The sequence below is a fragment of the Dromiciops gliroides genome, chromosome 5, assembly GCF_019393635.1.
Source record: "Dromiciops gliroides isolate mDroGli1 chromosome 5, mDroGli1.pri, whole genome shotgun sequence".
Classification (NCBI taxonomy): domain Eukaryota; kingdom Metazoa; phylum Chordata; class Mammalia; order Microbiotheria; family Microbiotheriidae; genus Dromiciops; species Dromiciops gliroides.
The window spans coordinates 62,783,410-62,801,064 of record NC_057865.1 but is presented as its reverse complement, the minus strand read 5'-3'; the positions used below and the strand labels follow the sequence as shown (position 1 = coordinate 62,801,064).

The 17,655-nt window shown below is 39.9% G+C and overlaps 1 protein-coding gene across 5 annotated transcripts in view; it reads left to right on the top strand.

Moving 5' to 3' along the window:
• The window catches only part of ARHGAP21 (Rho GTPase activating protein 21), a 151,461-nt gene that overhangs the window by 122,346 nt on the left and 11,460 nt on the right, over positions 1-17,655 (top strand). For all 5 annotated transcript variants that reach the window (XM_043964940.1, XM_043964942.1, XM_043964941.1 and 2 more), the window contains 9 exons: positions 10,137-10,295; positions 10,439-10,538; positions 11,742-11,778; positions 12,513-12,638; positions 13,446-13,730; positions 14,752-14,816; positions 14,908-15,044; positions 16,261-16,403; positions 17,467-17,622. In XM_043964940.1, coding sequence (XP_043820875.1) covers positions 10,137-10,295; positions 10,439-10,538; positions 11,742-11,778; positions 12,513-12,638; positions 13,446-13,730; positions 14,752-14,816; positions 14,908-15,044; positions 16,261-16,403; positions 17,467-17,622 — 1,208 coding nt within the window. The remainder of the gene's footprint in view (positions 1-10,136; positions 10,296-10,438; positions 10,539-11,741; positions 11,779-12,512; positions 12,639-13,445; positions 13,731-14,751; positions 14,817-14,907; positions 15,045-16,260; positions 16,404-17,466; positions 17,623-17,655) is intronic.

Genomic DNA, 17,655 nt, shown 5'->3' with positions numbered 1-17,655 from the left:
GCTAGTAAGTGTCAAGTGTCTGATGCTGAATTTGAACTCAGGTCCTCCTGAATCCCGGGCCAATGCTTTATCTACTGCACCACTTATCTGCCCCACCAATGATTTCTTAATTGCTAAATGTAATGGCTTTTTTCTAAATCCTAATCTTTTTTGATCTGGGCAGCACGGCACTCTTGGATACTCTCTCCTTTCTGGGATTTCATGACACTACCCTCTCCTGTTTGTCCTCCAGGATATCTGTCCACTTCTCAGTCTCTTTTGCTAGTTCTTCATCTGTGACACAACCCACTAACCATTATTGTGGCTCAAGACTCTGTCCTGGACCTTTTGCCTTCTCTCTATACTGTTTCACTTAGTGATCTCATCAGTGACTATGGCTTCAGTTATAATCTCTTTGCAGGTGATTCCCAGAATTAAATATCCAGCCCTGTTCTCTCCCCAGTTCCATTCACACCATCTCATACTGGCTATTCCAAAGACCCTTCAAATTCTACATGTTCAACACAGAACTCATGATGCCCTGAACTGTCCTATTACTGATCACTCAGGCTCGCCACTGTCCACTGTCAGTTGTCACCTCTACCCTCATGAGATCTTAGACATTTCCTCTCCACTTGGAGTGGAGGACTCTCACCTTGACTTGTTTGAATAGCTGCTAATTGGTCTTTCTGCCTCATCTCCCTTTCAGCTTCCAAAGTGATTTTTCCTAAAGGATGTATCTGACTGTATCACCTTGTGCCAACTCCATTGGCTCCCTCTTACCCCAGACCCTAATGATTATCATTTGAAGGTCACCAGAAGCACACCCCTTCCTTCTCTTTTCCACTTGACTGCCCTCTGTGCATTCTTCAGTCCAGTTCCACTCACCTGCTTTCTTGTCCTCAGCTCCCATCTCTGAGCCTTTGCACTGTCTGTCTTCCATGCCCGGAATGCTCTCCCTCAGTTTCCCTGGTCCCCCTAACTGCTAGTGCCTTTTTTTCTGAGGTTATCTTAACATCTACTCATGTATATATCTTGTATGTACTTTTCTCACCATTAGAATGTAAGCTCTTTGAATACAGGAAGTGAGTCCCCCCCCCCTTATCCCCATCTTTGTTTCATCAGCACATTGCCTGACATATAGTAAGCATTTAGTATGTGCTTGCTCTCTGATTCACTATTTATTCCAGAGAAGAGAAGACTTGGAGAGGGGCAATCATCTTTTAAGTATTTATTGGCAAAGCTATTATGTCCAAGAAGAATAAGGTGTTCTGCTGGGCCTCAAGGGACAGCTATTAAAAAATAGAAAGGGATCCCTTCTGAATTCCTGAGTTTACCCTCACTTGGGGTCTTAGAGTGAAAGCTTAATGTTCTGTTGATAGTTTAACTGGAATTCTTTTCAATTAAGATGGACTTTTGAAATCTCTTCCATTTGAGATTCAGATTTTCTATTAAGTAATTGATGAGAACATGGTCTTAAGAGACCCCTGCCTTCCATGCTTTCACTACTAAAGTTATTAGCAAGATGCCTTCAAATATTTAGATGCTACAATGGCTGCTTTTGAAAATAGTAACTAATAGTATGATTTTGAAAATCTGTTTACTACAGAAGACAGCTTTTATAAGAGCTATAGAACAGAGATGTTAAGCTTGTCCTTGCAAAACAAGACAAGTAGGACTTGAACAAAATAAATTAAAAACCAATATGACATAGATGATGTTTATTTGTGGTTATATAAGTCAAGATATACCCCACCGGTTTCTATTTGAGTTTTACACCACTGCTATAGAACATCCAAATCATCACAGCTCTTCCCCTTCTAAATACCAAGCTGGTGTTCATTCATTCTCTCAGTAAACATTTATTATGTACTCAAAATTATCATTAACTATTTTAAGTTTAAGATACTTCCTAGCGGTGTGACTGGGCAAGTCACTTGACCTCTGTTTGCTTCAGTTTCCTCATGTACCTCTCAGGTTGTTGTGAGGACCAGATGAGATAATTGTAAAGCATTTAGTATGGTGCTAGGCATTAATCAATATGTTTGTGTCTATTTTATAGGATTTAACAGTTTTATTATTTTGATCAAGTATAGAAGTTTATGCTTGTTGCCTCTTTGCTTTATGTCATGTCTATCATATCAATGGTTTGATTATTTTTTTTTAATGAGTTCCTAAGTCAGAAATAGAAGTTACATTGTTGGGAAAGACAGTACCAACATTTGGGTTATTTAGGGCAATTTAACAAAAAACAAGCCCGTGAGCTAGTTTCTGTTTTTCCTTTAATATTTCTTTAGCAAAACAGATGTGCAAATTCTTACCTTACTATGTTGTTACCCTTCTACTTTCTTTGCTTTGTCTCCACCTCATAGCAAATTAGAAAGGGGAAAAAAGCATAGATAATAAGTTTGTTATACTTTTTGACTTGAAGAATGGCTATTTTACTCATTTAAACTTCCCTTTTCTCTCTCTTTTTTTTGTTTTTTGCTAATAAAGGGCATTAAAAGTATTTGACAATTAATTGAAAAACAAGCGTAGTGTTCCTATTTTAAAAGGGAATATTACCCCTTCATAAAAATTCAGACTAATGAAGGGAAAGATATTTTTAAGTTAATGTTTAGAGTTTAAAGGCCTTGACCAGATGAGAAGCAGAATTACTCAAAAAGAATGAAATGCAATAGCAAATATCATACCTACCATTTATATATACAGCACTTTCAAGTTTGCAAAATACTTTAAATACATTGTCTCATTTGAGGCTCACAAAAGCCTTTTTGAAGTACTGCAGATAACATGGTGTTAAGGGCTAAAATTCTAGCTAAACTCTAAAATATCTAATGAGTGGTTGCCAATAAATTATAAGCTTTAGCAAGAGTTAAACTTTTAAGCATTTATTAAGGAGAATAAGAATTTGGTAAAGAGAGAGAAAGGCCTAGATTCCTATCTATTAAAGGGAGAGCACATTTCTAGCTCCGCTCTCCACCAGAGTCCAGAGGAAAAAGAGCGAGAGCAAGCGCCAGTCTCTTCCTTCCTCCTCCCACTAGCCCACGTCACTTCCTTTTCCAAAGAAAAAACTCCTGGTCTTGCCCTCAAAGACCTTCACTTCATGGGCAGAACTCTTCTACAGTAAGTCTCCAGCAGGTGGCGTTATTCCAATCGTTACAATGGAAATACTTCTTCATTTTCCAGGTGAGGAAACTCACTGATCTTAGGATTGGCATTCCATCCAGAATGTGCTATTCTGTCTTTCATTTAGAAGGTTTTATATAGAAGCAAAACAACATAAATAAAATAGGAATGAAATAAAATTGCACAAAATGATAGCTACCATTTATGTAGCATTTTAAAGTTTGCAAAGCATTTTGCAAATATTATTTAATGAACTAAGAAGGGCTATTAAAAAAAAACACACAACCCTGTAGTATATTTAGGCATTAATCAAATCCTAATTAAAGTATTAACAACTTTTTTCCCCTCTATTTTAAGAAAGCTATGGGGAAGTTTAAAGCCAGTGGAAGAGCAGCAGAGGTCCACTTTCTTTAGTATTTCAGAAGATGTGAGGCTTCTTCATTTTGGGCACTTCCTCCTTGGAAACCTTAGTGGATAGGAAATGGAATGGAAAGAAAGCCTGGGTTCACAATGAAAAAGGCCTCCCTCCACAAATCTCCTGGCACTCCTGCTCAGGTGTCTGTCGGCAAAGCACTAACCCTTTCTCAGTCCTCATCTCTGCAGCTATAGAATGGGGGTGGAATGAAGATCTTGCTGTATGAGCCCATCCCGGTTACTGGGGGCACACATCGGATTATAAATCATATCCCAGAAGTCTCCGTTTTATGCTTTAAGATCTCTGTTAAAGCTTAAAACTGCTTGGAGACTTTTGGAATGCCTTCTCTATATAGCTGTAAGCTTTGTAAGCTATAGATTCCCGTATACCAGGAATCCAAGAAGGCTTTTGGGATCCCTCATAGAAATGAGCTAAGAGACATTCATGAGCTGGTGGCCAGTCTCTTGGGGATGAGCCTCTTTGAACTCAGTCTGGTCATCAGGCCGTTGTCTGTCATGTGATCTTTATTCAAAACCTTCCCAGCCCACTAGGCCCAGCAGGCCAGAGAACCCAGGGTCACCTCTATCACGATGAAGCATCAGAGTAGGAGACCTGTAGTGCCTGAAGCAGGTAGTGTAGCAAGGTGGAAGAACACTGGACTTGGCGTCACAAGTCTCAGACCTCTGTCTGTTATAAGCATGTGTCTCTTGGCAACCCTTGAGAGTCTCGGTTCTGTTCTAACTACATCATGGGAACACTGGTTCAGAAAGATCTCTAAACAGGAGAGCACCGTGTACACGAACTGCTATCATGAAGCCCACTGAATCTCTCAGAGCCATTAACGGTATGGAGAGTGTATTTATCCTGAAGAGAAAGCTCATGGCTGCAGCTTGAGAAACTTTTTTCATGATATTTTGCAAATAGAATTGAACAAATATTTTTTATATCCACCAAGTACAAAAGGGGAAAATGTACAAGTCACAGACCATAAGAACTCATCTACTTTCAATAAGGAAAATTGTATTTGTGTGTTTGTTAAAATTGATCCAGAGTTCATGGAAGGAACGTTCTGTCTAAATTAGCAAAAATGATGAGCTGTTCCGTGAAGGAAGGACCCCTTCCCGACTGAGCGTACATGCCACACTTCCACAGAGGCCTCCGGAAGGGGTGGATGGAGGAATGCGGGTTTCTTTGAGGCCGGAGGTAGTAGAGAAATGGCCTCTAGAATTTACAGGAATCGGCCATGGCCCATCCCGGTACCATCTCCATGGGTGGACCATGGCAGATTTTGCTGCAGTCCTTGACCGGGTTGTGTTTGGTCTCAGTGTGGTTCAGTTCTGCCTCCCCAATCTAGACGACAAACAGGCCGGGCCTCTCCTGACCCCCATGACCCCACCTTCCCCACCAAAAACACGGGTCTGTTTCCCCTCCTGGGCGGCTCCTGTATAGGCGTGGCCTGAGGGCCTCGGGAACCTCCCTGCCCGGCCCATGGAACCTTGTGCTCCCCCAACTGCCAAGCCTTTGAGAAGTTAGGCCAGTTGGCCACCCTCCTGGGGGGGGGGGTCAAGATGGAAGCCGCAAAGCCCTTGGCAATGCCTGAGCAGAGCAGCTGGGCCAGGCCTGCTGGCCCCGAGGGTCCCAGGAGCCCCTGTCGCTGGCTCTTCCCCCTTCTCACTGGTAGGACTGAGCTGGAGGGTCGGGGGCACACCCAGAGGTCTCGGCTCAGGGGAGGAGCTCCCTCAGAGAGGTCTGCTCAGAGTCCATCCCTTTAGCCAACCGTCCCTGGTCAGCACCAGCTTGCCTGGTCTGGCTAGGGCTGATGCCATCCCCAAAGGATCTCCCTCCTAGCTCCTTCTCCTTGGTCATTGATCCTTTCCAGCATTCTTTTCTGTCCCTAAGACAGCCAGCAATTTGATACAATTTAGACAATGCAGTTATGTTAAACATCTTTCCTGAAGGGCTCACTTATTCCAGTAGCCTCTGGGAGAGCCCAATGCCAGGGGCCCAAAGTGGAAGCAGTTCTTGCCTGCCTCCCCCTGGCACCCCCCCCCCCGGCCAGCCGCTGCCTTGTGGTGCATGGGTCAGGATCACGGTTCTGTTTCTGTGCTGTTGGGCCTTGTACACTTCTTATGGGACGTGGATTTAGTGAAGGAGGAGCAATGTCAGGTTCACCAGGGAAATTGAAACTCCTTCCTTCTCCCACCTCGACAGCCAGAAGCAGACCTAAGGGAGGGTCTTGCTTAAAGCCCTCATCTGACGGGTGACTTCACTGAGATCCAGAGTCGTCATCACTTGCCCAGTGACACAGGAGAGAAGGGGTGTGCTTAACCTGCATCAATGAAATGAAGGCTACGTTCCTGGTAATGACCTGGAACTGTGCTGACATCATCCCACCATTTCTGAGGTCAAGAAACATTGGTTATACCTAGCTGAAGCCACAGGGCATACTTAGAATCTGTTTCGACTCTGTTACCTTTTGGACTTGGTTCACAAACCCCACTAGTGACCCCTTCTCGCAGCATGTGTGTAAAGTCATGTAACTGCTGGCAATCAGGTTGAGGAGTGGAGAGAACCTTCAAGCCAGAGCAGTGCTTGGAGCCGCTTCAGTCCTTCTTTCCAAGCTCTTTTGTGTTCTACATGGGAGATCTTGAATACTTCAGAGTAAAGTTGGTGCTAAGTACATTTCCAAGGATAATGACTTTCTGACTATATGTATTTAACACTGTTCACTAGCAATGATCATGCTACTGCACAGCATAGATAATGTTGGTTTGTGGTTTGTGGTTTTCTAAGGATCTGCTCTTTGAGTTTGACACCCTATAACGCGCACTCTTCACATCTTCCAACACTTGTTGCTGGGTTTTGATTTTTGATGCAATGTGGTGCATATACCACCCATTGTCCAGGCACGTTAATTCCTGGTCAAGGACACAAAACAGTGACCCTTATTTAAAACACACATTGAGTTTGCAAGTGATGGGAAATAAAGCATCCTTTGACATTGGGAGGCCGTACAGCGTTCAAATGTAGGAGATGTGTCTGATTTATTCTCAACTCACATTAATGGCCAGAAGAAACAAAAAGGCAAGTTTCAGCCTAACATAATTGAGAAAGCTAATTTTTAAGGTTCTTGATTAGCTCAAAGGTGTCAAATACCCGCAAAGTGTGGCTGGAGAACCTGATTAAGATGTAATTGAGAAATACTTTACAAAATAAATAACCCTATTTCTGTTTGAGTTTGACACCAGTGGATTTGATGACTCTGTTAAGTAGAAATAGTATCTTATTTAACTGAACATAGCTTATAAATCCACCTTGAGGGATTTTTTAACCTCTGATTTACTGCTGAGCCTTGACCCTCACAATACTCTCTGTTTTCTCTCCTCACTCTCGAGGCTGGCTGCATCTCTGCTTCTGTGCCACCAGCTGCATCAAGTGACCAGGGCACTAAATCTGTAGGCATCATTTTCTTCTAGAAGGTGATCTCTAAGATCTCTGCTTATTGGAATAGAATTTGATTAAAGAAATAGAATTCTTTTTTTTTTTTTTTTTGGTGGGGCAATTGGGGTTAAGTGACTTGCCTAGGGTCACACAGCTAATAAGTGTTAAGTGTCTGAGGTCGGATTTGAACTCAGGTCCTCCTGAATCCAGGGCCGGTACTCTATCCACTGCGCCACTTAGCTGCCCCGAGTGAAATAGAATTCTTAATAAAATTGTCATACTAGCAGCTTTTTTTCCTTTGGGTTTTGAAAAAAAAAGTTTTTTAGGTATTCAAGGTATTTTTATGTCATTTCTTATGAAAACAGCATTACATGTAGGAAATCTCCAAAACCAGAAGTTCTTGGCTCCATCTTTATTTCACTAGTAGGGAGGAATGTCTATAAATAGCTATCGAAATTACTGCAGAAATCTTAGGTTATAAAGTAGAATCTCAGTATTTTAAAGTAATGAATAAATGCAGAAAATACATTTCAACAAATAGAATTCTTTCAAGTTAGCAGTTTTTCATGATGTTTCTGCACATACATGTTTGCACATGTTTGGAAACATGTAGTTTTCCCCTCTGTTGTATGAAGTATAGAAGAAATTTCTCTGAAGCAGAATTCTGTTGAGTTTTTTTGGAATTTTTGTTGAATAATCTCTTATTTGAATATTGTGATGTTTAAAATCTAATGTGTGGTTGCCTTTATCTGCCCACCCCCCCTCCCCAGTGTGTGTGGGGAGGTAGAACTAGCTAAGTTTACTGATAAATTCAGCAACAATTTAGGCTTTTAAGCATTTATTAAAGTATATTAGGGGTTAGCCAAGAGAGCAAGAGAGAGAGAGAGAGCAAGCCACCTTCACCTAGCAGTCCATGCTTCTAAAGAGAACATGTGAAGTTCTGAAAGTTAGGAGATTTGTCTACCCTGCCTGCTTCTCCCACCACAAGCTGGTCCCCTGAATGAAAAAGGCTAATCCTCCAATGTGTTCCAGTGGAAGTTTCCTGCAGGACCGGAAGAGGGGCAGTCCCCACACACAGCTCCAAGCTAATTGGCTGGTCCATTGATTGAGATGACTTACAGGCGGTCTATGAATAGCTGTAACTTCTGGATGCCAGGCAGCTTCTGGAAGCTAGTCACATGCTTTCTCTTAGGGGAGGGTGGGGGGAGGGGTTGCCCTGGTTCTCACAATATGATTCTTATACCATAGAGGATGTCCCATGCATACATACATATATACATGTATATATATATATATATTTATTTACATGTATGCTTAATTTTGTAAATATTTGGAACTACTTAATTACAAGTACAATGATTTTAGAGTTGGGTGAAGTTTAAGAGATGTTGAGATTAATTCCTGACTTAGTGGTTATTTTGTCTTTGCTCTCTAATTAGGTCAACAATTTACTACTTAATTTCTTTTACCAGCTTTTATTCTATTCATTTCTAATCTTAAATTTAAAAATATATCATTTTTGTTGTAGTTGTAGTTGTAATATTAATCCTGCTTCATTGAGAAAAGCAACACTAGCTAGAGCACTTTACCTTAAGAATTTTGTTTTTACACTTCATAAATTCTCTCATTTACCAATGTCCCTTCTCTTTGGGAAAGGGAATATTGTGTTCCCACCGGCAAGGCTTATATTATATTTTGAATTGCTGGCCAAAAAAATATGTTTTCTATCATTTCCATAATTATCAAAGCAAAGGAAAAATGACCTTGTATGAAATAGCCAATTCATCACTGAAAGATTTTGATCACAAAATATTAAATTAAAAATAATTTTTTAAATTACTATAGGAGGCAGCTAGGTGGCGCAGTTTATAAAGCACCAGACCTGGATTCAGGAGGACCTGAGTTCAAATTTGGCCTCAGACACTTAACACTTACTAGCTTTGTGACCCTGGGCAAGTCATTTAACCCTCATTGCCTCACCAACAAAACCCAAAAAACAAACAAAATTACTATATAATTCAGTTTGTCAAGCTTCATTGATTGTCTAGGACAATATCCTAAAGCAATTTGGGCATATATGTTTTTAGAGACAATGAATACGTGGTCACATCTTCACTTGAATTTTTATTCTATTATAAGAGTTATCTTTGCTTTTTACATGACTAATAGGTTTTTGAAAGCTCTTTATTGAATCAAAGCATCTACGATACATATTCAGTATAGTAATATATCAATATTTCCCCAAACTGAAAACTTTGTAGTATTTGAACTTTGGTTTCTTTCACCGATGAAAAAAATGTTTAACTGATGTTTGTTTTTTATTTGTGTGTATACATATATACACATGCATATATACATATATACATACATCTATATCTATATATAGATATAGATACACACACATACATATACATATGCATATATCTTCACTGTCCCTAAGAATGTAAAGAGACAATCCGTGAGGCTTAACAAGTTAAGCTGTATATTTTAGTACTTGTTAAAAAGAAAATTCAGTTTTTATTGTTTTCCATTCTTGGCCTCTTTGAATAATGTAAAACATGTTTGCATTACCTCTGAAATCATGTGTGTATGTGGGGGGGGTGTATTGTTCTGGATTTGACCCTTCTGATTTTGTAAAGTTTGGGGATCTATACTTCAGTACCTTATATTGGTTAACAAAAGAACATAGTTTATGGAAATACTAATTTCACAATAATTTTTTATTATTTCTCACTGTTTTATAATTTTCTCTTGAATAATATGTCACTTTTAGTGTCATTTTATTAATTGAATTGTTGATTCTTTTTTCCAAGCAAAGAAAGACTTTATGTATATACTGTGTTCTTGAGTTGCACTTCAAACTGAACTATTAAAGTGGGAATTCTAAATGAATTACTTTGATAAATATTTTCTTTTTTTCAGAGAACATGTTTGATCCAATTTAATGCTCTGAAGTGATAATGGTGATAATCTGTTTTAAATTTCATTGGTTCCTCTTCTTTACTAAAATATTATTGGAGAATAAGATCAAGTCTTCCCCATCCCCAGGTTAATTTATGATTGACTAATCCAGTTTTAAAATACCTACCCAGAATCTCTACCAAATTATTCTTTAGTTTCTGATCTCTTAATGAGCCTACTTCACAGGTTAATCTGTTGTGTTACTTTATAGATGAGCCAACCAGCCCGAGCATCGATCATGATATTGCACACATTCCTGCTTCTGCTGTCATTTCAGCATCCACCTCTCACGTACCAACTATAGCAACAATTCCTCCCAGCCTTACAACTTCAGCCCCTTTAATTCGACGTCAGCTATCACATGACCATGGTAAGTGTAATTTAATAAATGCCTAGACTCAATTCTAACCTCAAATTTTTATCTAGGAGGTCATGATGTTTTATAATTTCATTGTCATTGCAACAACTCAAAACTCCAGCTATATGTATCTAAGTGTCCATTTTTATGTGTAGGATCTGTTGGGCCCATCCTTGATGGCCAACGCAACTCAAAAACTGAACGATCAAAATCATATGATGAAGGACTGGATGATTACAGAGAAGAGGCAAAAGGGTGAGTCTTGGGAGTTTGTTGTGAGACATTTGCACATACGTCTCTGTGTAGAGAGCTTCTGAGATGTGCCATTTTAGAGTTTCTCAGATGTGAGATTTAAAGAAGTCTGAAAAATGAAATCACCCCATATACACAAAGACCTTTTATCAGACAATATACAGAACGAATAAAATAACTTTACTGTGGTCCCTTAAGTGCACCTAAAATTTTTCCTAATCTGAGTTAGATGTGAGAGATGCTCGCCCCTTTTGCATTGTGTATTTAAACTCTTTACCTGAGCTCCTCCATTGACTAGGCTAGAGAGTAATGGACTGTCAAGAAGGGTGAGGTAGTTATTTATGAGGCAACATTTTTTGGGGTGGGGGCAGGGCATTGGGGGTTAAGTGACTTGCCCATGGCCACACAGCTACTAAGTGTCAAGTGTCAGAGGCCGGATTTGAACTCAGGTCCTCCTGAATCCAGGGGTGGTGCTTTATCCACTGCGCCACCTAGCTGCCCCCGAGGCAACATTTAAAGTAATAGGAAGATGTGCTATTTGTTCTCATTCTTCCTAGAGCATAACTCTTTAAAGGGCAGTAAAGCACCTAGAATCCTGGTTGCCACTGCAAGATAATCATAAATAATCTCTTAGGGATCCTTAATATACCACTTTAATTAGGAAAGATAATTTTTATAAAACTGAGAGATTACTTCTTTAATTATGTTTTTACTCTTGTTTTTTGTTTTTTGTTTTTTTTGCAGGGCAATGAGGGTTAAGTGACTCGCCCAGGGTCACACAGCTAGTAAGTTGTCAAGTGTCTGAGGCCGGATTTGAACTTAGGTACTCCTGAATCCAGGGCCGGTGCTTTACCACTGCGCTATCTAGCTGCCCCATGTTTTTACTCTTAAAGAAATCCTTTTAGAATAATATTGGATCAGGGCAGCTAGGTGGCACAGTGGATAGAGCACCGGCCCTGGAGCCAGGAGGACCCGTGTTCAAATTCAGCCTCACACTTGATACTTACTAGTTGTGTGACCCCGGGCAAGTCACTTAATCCCAATTGCCTCACCAAAAAAAAAAAGAAGAAGAAAAAGAAGAATATTGGATCAAATTTTTATTGACTGTTAGTTCTTCTATATGACACAGCCAAAATATCCTTTTGTCTTTGAACTATTTTTTTGTATGTGTTATAGATAATCAGATACCATTTATTTCCCCAACAGGTCTTTTAAGCATGTATCTAGCTTGAAGGGAATCAAGGTGGGTATTTATTTTATTACACAAGCATATTATAGATGATTCTGTTTATTTTTTATTACTCATTTTGATCATGTACTTGAATGCAACAAATCAACCTATACTAAAACTTAAATATTTTGAGTTTTTTCTTCACTGAGCTCTCAAAATATTGCAAAATAGCAAATGTAAGCTCAATTCTTCTAGTTTTTATAAAATACATATTTGTCAAGTATATTACCTCAAATCTTCTTCTAAATATTCCTATATTTCTTAAGCTAAATGTGAAATTCATCTTTTTTACTGCTTTTCTGTTATACTGTCAAAAGCCTTACTAACCATATGTATATGCTTTTATTAAGATATTTCCAGAGAACTGTAGTACAAAAGCAAATTCCACTTTGACTCTCAGTCCTCTAGGCAACTCTGTAAATTGCAAAGAATGTGCTAACCTACATGTCATGTGAGGGAGTTTCCTCAGTTGGGTGATCCCTATACTAGTGAAGTCATGGAGTCAGAATTGGTGAAGGAAGATAGATCCAGCAGCCAAGTGATGAAGAGTTGCTAAAGAGGTTGTAAAGAAGGTATTCATTAGGTTCTAACCAAGTCAGTTGAAGTCACTTACCAGGAATTTGAAAGTTGAGAACTGAAGATCTCACAGGCCTAGTCTATCTCCCCAGATTCCTTCTTCATACAAATTATTTTAAAGGGGAAAATAGAAGAAGTCTTCTTCTGGGTCTTTGTATACTTTTCTGTAGGTCTTAGACAGCCAAAAATCTTCAGAAGACTCTGGTTCCAGAAAAGATTCCTCTTCAGAGGTGTTTAGCGATGCTGCCAAGGAAGGATGGCTCCATTTTCGACAACTCGTCACGGATAAGGGGAAGGTATTCATTTTTAAAGCTGCTCTTCAATGTCCAAGTTAATTAAACACATGGCAAATTAACCTGTAAGTGAAATCTGTAGATACCCAGGGCGAACACATCCACAAGAATTCAATCATTCATTTGCCTCCTTTACCAGATCCATACACTTGACTCTTTTGAAACACTCTAACTGGTCTTGAATTGTGGACTTTTGTCCAGATACTAGAGTGATATAGCTGCAACGTTCCTGGAAAAGAAGTCACGTTCTGTGCTCTGAGGCCAACTTAGTCACGATAAAGTTCTTTTCAGCGATAAAGATCTTTAAGGGTCATCAGGATAAATTTGTTGTCTGTTTGGATATTATCATTTACTATATAATTATTGAATCCTTTTTTCACTTATACTCATTGTTCATAATATATTTTGGAGCCTCGTGGGCAAGCTAGTTCAATCTTGTGCTTCAAGGTTTCTCAGTTCTTGCTTCCTCCAAAAAACCCCTCATCTGACCCTTACGTCGTTCTGATTGCCTCCTTATCTTATTTTCTCCACATTTTGTGTATAGTTTGCAGTACACTTATATTGTCTAGTTTTTTCATCCATACTTCCCCGTGTAGCTTGTTGGTTCTTCAAAAGTAGGAATAATATTTCACATTTACATAGCACTTTAGGGGTGTGTCCTCATCATCAAACTTGAAACACTGTACAAAAGTGAGCTGTCACTGTTATCCAAAGGGGAATGTTTTTTGAGTTAATTTCTGTAACTTTTTATGAGCAACTTTTCACAAACACTCAAGTCAGTGTCCTCTGTGCACTGGTTCTGTTTTCCAGCGAGTTGGTGGGAGCATTCGACCATGGAAACAGATGTACGTCGTCCTGCGGGGCCATTCACTTTACTTGCACAAAGATAAAAGGGAACAAACGACTCCATCCGAGGAAGAACAGCCTATAAGTGTAAATGCTTGCTTGATAGATATTTCCTACAGTGAAACCAAGAGGAAAAATGTTTTCAGGCTCACCACCTCCGACTGTGAGTACTTATTTCAAGCTGAAGACAGAGACGACATGTTAGCCTGGATCAAGACCATCCAGGAAAGCAGCAACCTCAGTGAAGAGGTACGTTGTTCTGAGAAAGGTAGATTGCCATTTGTTATGAAGCCGTTGGTGGTGAGGAGGAAACAGCTGTCCCCCATTAGGGAGCAGGGAAAGGAGGGGACGGGTTTGCCTGGACAGCCCCAGACTATTCGTATCAGCCTCTCTGTGTCTTGTTTTCTCTCTAATGGGAATTTTCAAAGGATCTTTGTGAAGAACAAGGGAGTCTGTGGAATCCAAGTTGAGAGGGACCTCAGAGCTTCTCGTCTAGTTCATGTCTGAGGGTAGACATTCCCACCATAATGTCACTGATGACGTTCCCAGTGACAGGGAAGCCATTTCTTTCCCCAAGAGCACATCCCTTTTGCTCATGTCTCATAGGTCTGTACAGAACATACCTACTGGTCCTCGTTCTGTACCTCTACCCAGCCCCTTTTCAAGTGGTAATGTACAGGAAGGCCCTACGAGAATGTGCCATCATGCTATTGTGATTATGGCCAGCATGCTCCTCAGGAGACCCACACCAAGCTAAGCCTGTGCCTCACAGCTGACCTCAAAAACACCAGTGAGAGTGGTGCCTCTGCTGCCTGCTCTCACTTCATCCACTGCTGCATAATGCAGGCAGAGGGCGGCGGGTAAGATCTTGTCTAGGGTTTCTTTCTCAGAAAAGTCATTCAGGGAATAAATCCCAGAATCTGATTCATCCAAAGCTTCTTACTCTGTACTATGTTGTCAAAAACCAAGATGTGAATAGTTTCTAGGAGAGAATGTGTATGTTAGAGATACTTATGGGGCAAATTCTCTATACAAAAATAGGTTTAACTTTTTCCATTTTGGGCCCAAATTTCCCCAACTTCCTTTTATTTCAAAGTTTTTTTAGAATCTCAGGCCTCTCTAACAAGTTTTTTGTTGGTTCTGTCCATTGATTTCAAGCCCAAAAGTGGCCCAGAGAAGAAACTTAAAGCCTTGCTTATTATATGCATTTTTAAAATTGGGCACTTCCATAAACTTGCTTTCCCAATCTTGGCCTCTATTTGTTTTCTAGGATACTGGAGTCACTAACAGAGACCTAATTAGCCGGAGGATAAAGGAATATAATAGTCTGATGAGGTGAGAGCCCACCATATCTTAGGTTTTGCGGGTTAATGGGGGTGGGGGTGGGGAGGCCAGTTAATGTTAACTGTTTTTCTTCTTCCTCCAGCAAAGCAGACCAGTTGCCAAAAACACCTCGCCAGAGCCTCAGTATCAGGCAGACTTTTCTTGGTACTAAATCGGAACCAAAATTTCAGAGTCCACACTCGCCCAAAGAAGAGTCGGAAAGAAAACTCCTCAGCAAAGGTACATGCTTTTATTGAACAGGTTCAACACATTCAGCGATTAATCCTACTTAGAGTTTTCAGTTCTAGAAATGGTTTTTACCTCTAATGATTATCTCCTAAACACTGGTTCTCCTCACTCACTCTCAGCAGTTGAGTTCACCGGGGGTACTTTTCCCTTCGGTCAGGCCCAGAAGACACAGCTTTATAATATATTATGTTTCAAAAACAAAGGCAGCGAGATGTTAAAAGCCTTAAACATACAAGTGCCCAGTTTAGTTCTGGAGAAGTCAAACCTGGCCATGTTGAGAAACAAGCACGTCACATCCAGACTCATAAGTACTTAAAGAGATTCACTTTGGAAGTGAGCCACTTCATACTCCATCTTTCCTTAGCAAGACACTACTACTAGCACTAACAACTTATATAGCCCTTTAATAAATTCATTTACACCAATTCATCAGGAAAACCCCATGATCATATTATCTGGAATGGGAATCTGGAAGCCCCCAGGCGTATTATCCAGCTCTTTATTTTTCTATTTAGATATAAGAATGGCAAGTGGACAGCTGGCCTCAAGTCTCACCTCTGGCATATATTGATTGTGTGACCCTGGGCAAAGCTCTTATCCCCTGAGTGCTGCAGGCTGCCCTCTGAGCCCCTGCCATTGCAGAGCAGGAATCTGTACTTCTAGAGTGAGCTTCATCCACTAATGATACCACACATCTGGTCCAAAAAAGAGAGAGAGAAAGAGATCAGATTGTCAACACATGTTACTCACACATATACAAGTGTGAGTATATTAGTACAAATAGAGGAACATTAGAAACTTAAAATAGGCATGTTGGCGTATAAGGTAATGGAACTAGAATATTTAAAGAATCCTTTCCTGTATCTCTAACACAGCTATCTTAGTTATAATAGGTACTTCGTAAACATTGGTGGAATATTTTTCATAGAAAAATTCAGTATACTACACATCGTAAAGTGATGAAAAAAACCTATTAGCGTACTTTAAAATATATGGAAGTAGGTCATTTTCATTTGGTAATAAAAGCTGAGAGGAGATGGATTAGGATGATCTGCAACATTGTTAATCAATGCATCTTACTTTTTTTATATTAAAGGGATCGCATTTAAGCTAGCATAATCCATGTATTTGAATTATGATTCAAACAATTTTGTTCCTCTCTCTTCCCCCAATATCTCACTTCCCTTGTTTTCAACAATAACCAAAGATGACACCAGTCCTCCAAAAGACAAAGGTACATGGAGAAAAGGCATTCCAAACATCATGAGGAAAACATTTGAGAAAAAGCCAACTGCTGTAGGAACCTTTGGTGTCAGACTGGATGACTGCCCCCCAGCTCATACCAATCGGGTAGGAAACCAAAGCTTTGCTTAAACCCTGGTGGTCCAAGGCTCCCCTCCAGTGATACATAGAATAATCTGTGACAGTTTTCCATATCTTTCCATAAGTTTACCCCTGGAAGGGGTTTGCCCACATGCTGGGACCCTTACTTTCATTCTCTTGATATTTTGTAGCCCCTGTTGGAGGCAGAAGGTAATCCTTTGCTCTCACACTTCAGTGATGACCAACTCACCTTTTTCTTTTTCTTTGTTTTTTTTGGCCATAGTTTCTCCCATGACATTCTTTATAAAACTTATCCATGATTTCTTTTTTGTAATGTGTAACCTACTAGTGTCCAGCATACACTTCTCTCTTGACCTCTGGATGTTCCTTAATTTCTTCAAACACATGTTGTGATCTAAGAATTGTAGCCATATATTGCTAGTCTTTCAGCACACATTTAAATGCCTACTATGTGCCAGCCACTTTGCCTACCTCTGGGGGTATGAAGGCAAAAGAGAAAACAGTTCTTGCCCTCACAGAATTTACATTCTAACAGGGACGATGATATGCTTATGGATAGCTGTGTACAAAACAGGTGCAAAGTAACCTGGACACAGTGGGAAGCACTGGCCATTGAAGGGATCAGGAGAGTTCTCATGATGAAGGAAGTTAGCATTGGAACTGAACCTTGAAGGAGCACTTACACTTTTTCATCTCTTCATTGGGGAGTTCCCTCTATGATGCAGTTTGCAAGCCATTTGTGCCTGCTTAGCCTTCCCCAAAGTTCTCCACTCAAAATGCTAGAGACCTTTCTCACTTTCTCCCAGCAACACAAGGGGACTAGGAGAACACTCTGACTGTTTCCCCCTGTCTTCCCTCCCTCTCATTCCCAGAACCAGTCCATCTTCTCTTCTCTCTCTGTCATCTGGTTTTTGGATTACCTATTCTCTTGATTCTCCACATGACCTAAATTTTAGCAAATCATGGTGATTTTTTTTTTGAGCAGTATCTTTTATGTAGAGATAAATAATAGCTTAATATGACCATTTGAGGCCTGTAAAAATTAGAATTGTCTCTTTTTATTTTGTAGTATATTCCACTAATAGTTGACATATGCTGCAAATTAGTTGAAGAAAGAGGGCTTGAATATACAGGTATTTACAGAGTTCCTGGAAATAATGCTGCTATCTCAAGTATGCAAGAAGAACTCAACAAGGGAATGGCTGACATTGATATACAGGATGATGTAAGTGAATTCATATTCAGTTATCTGAATGTT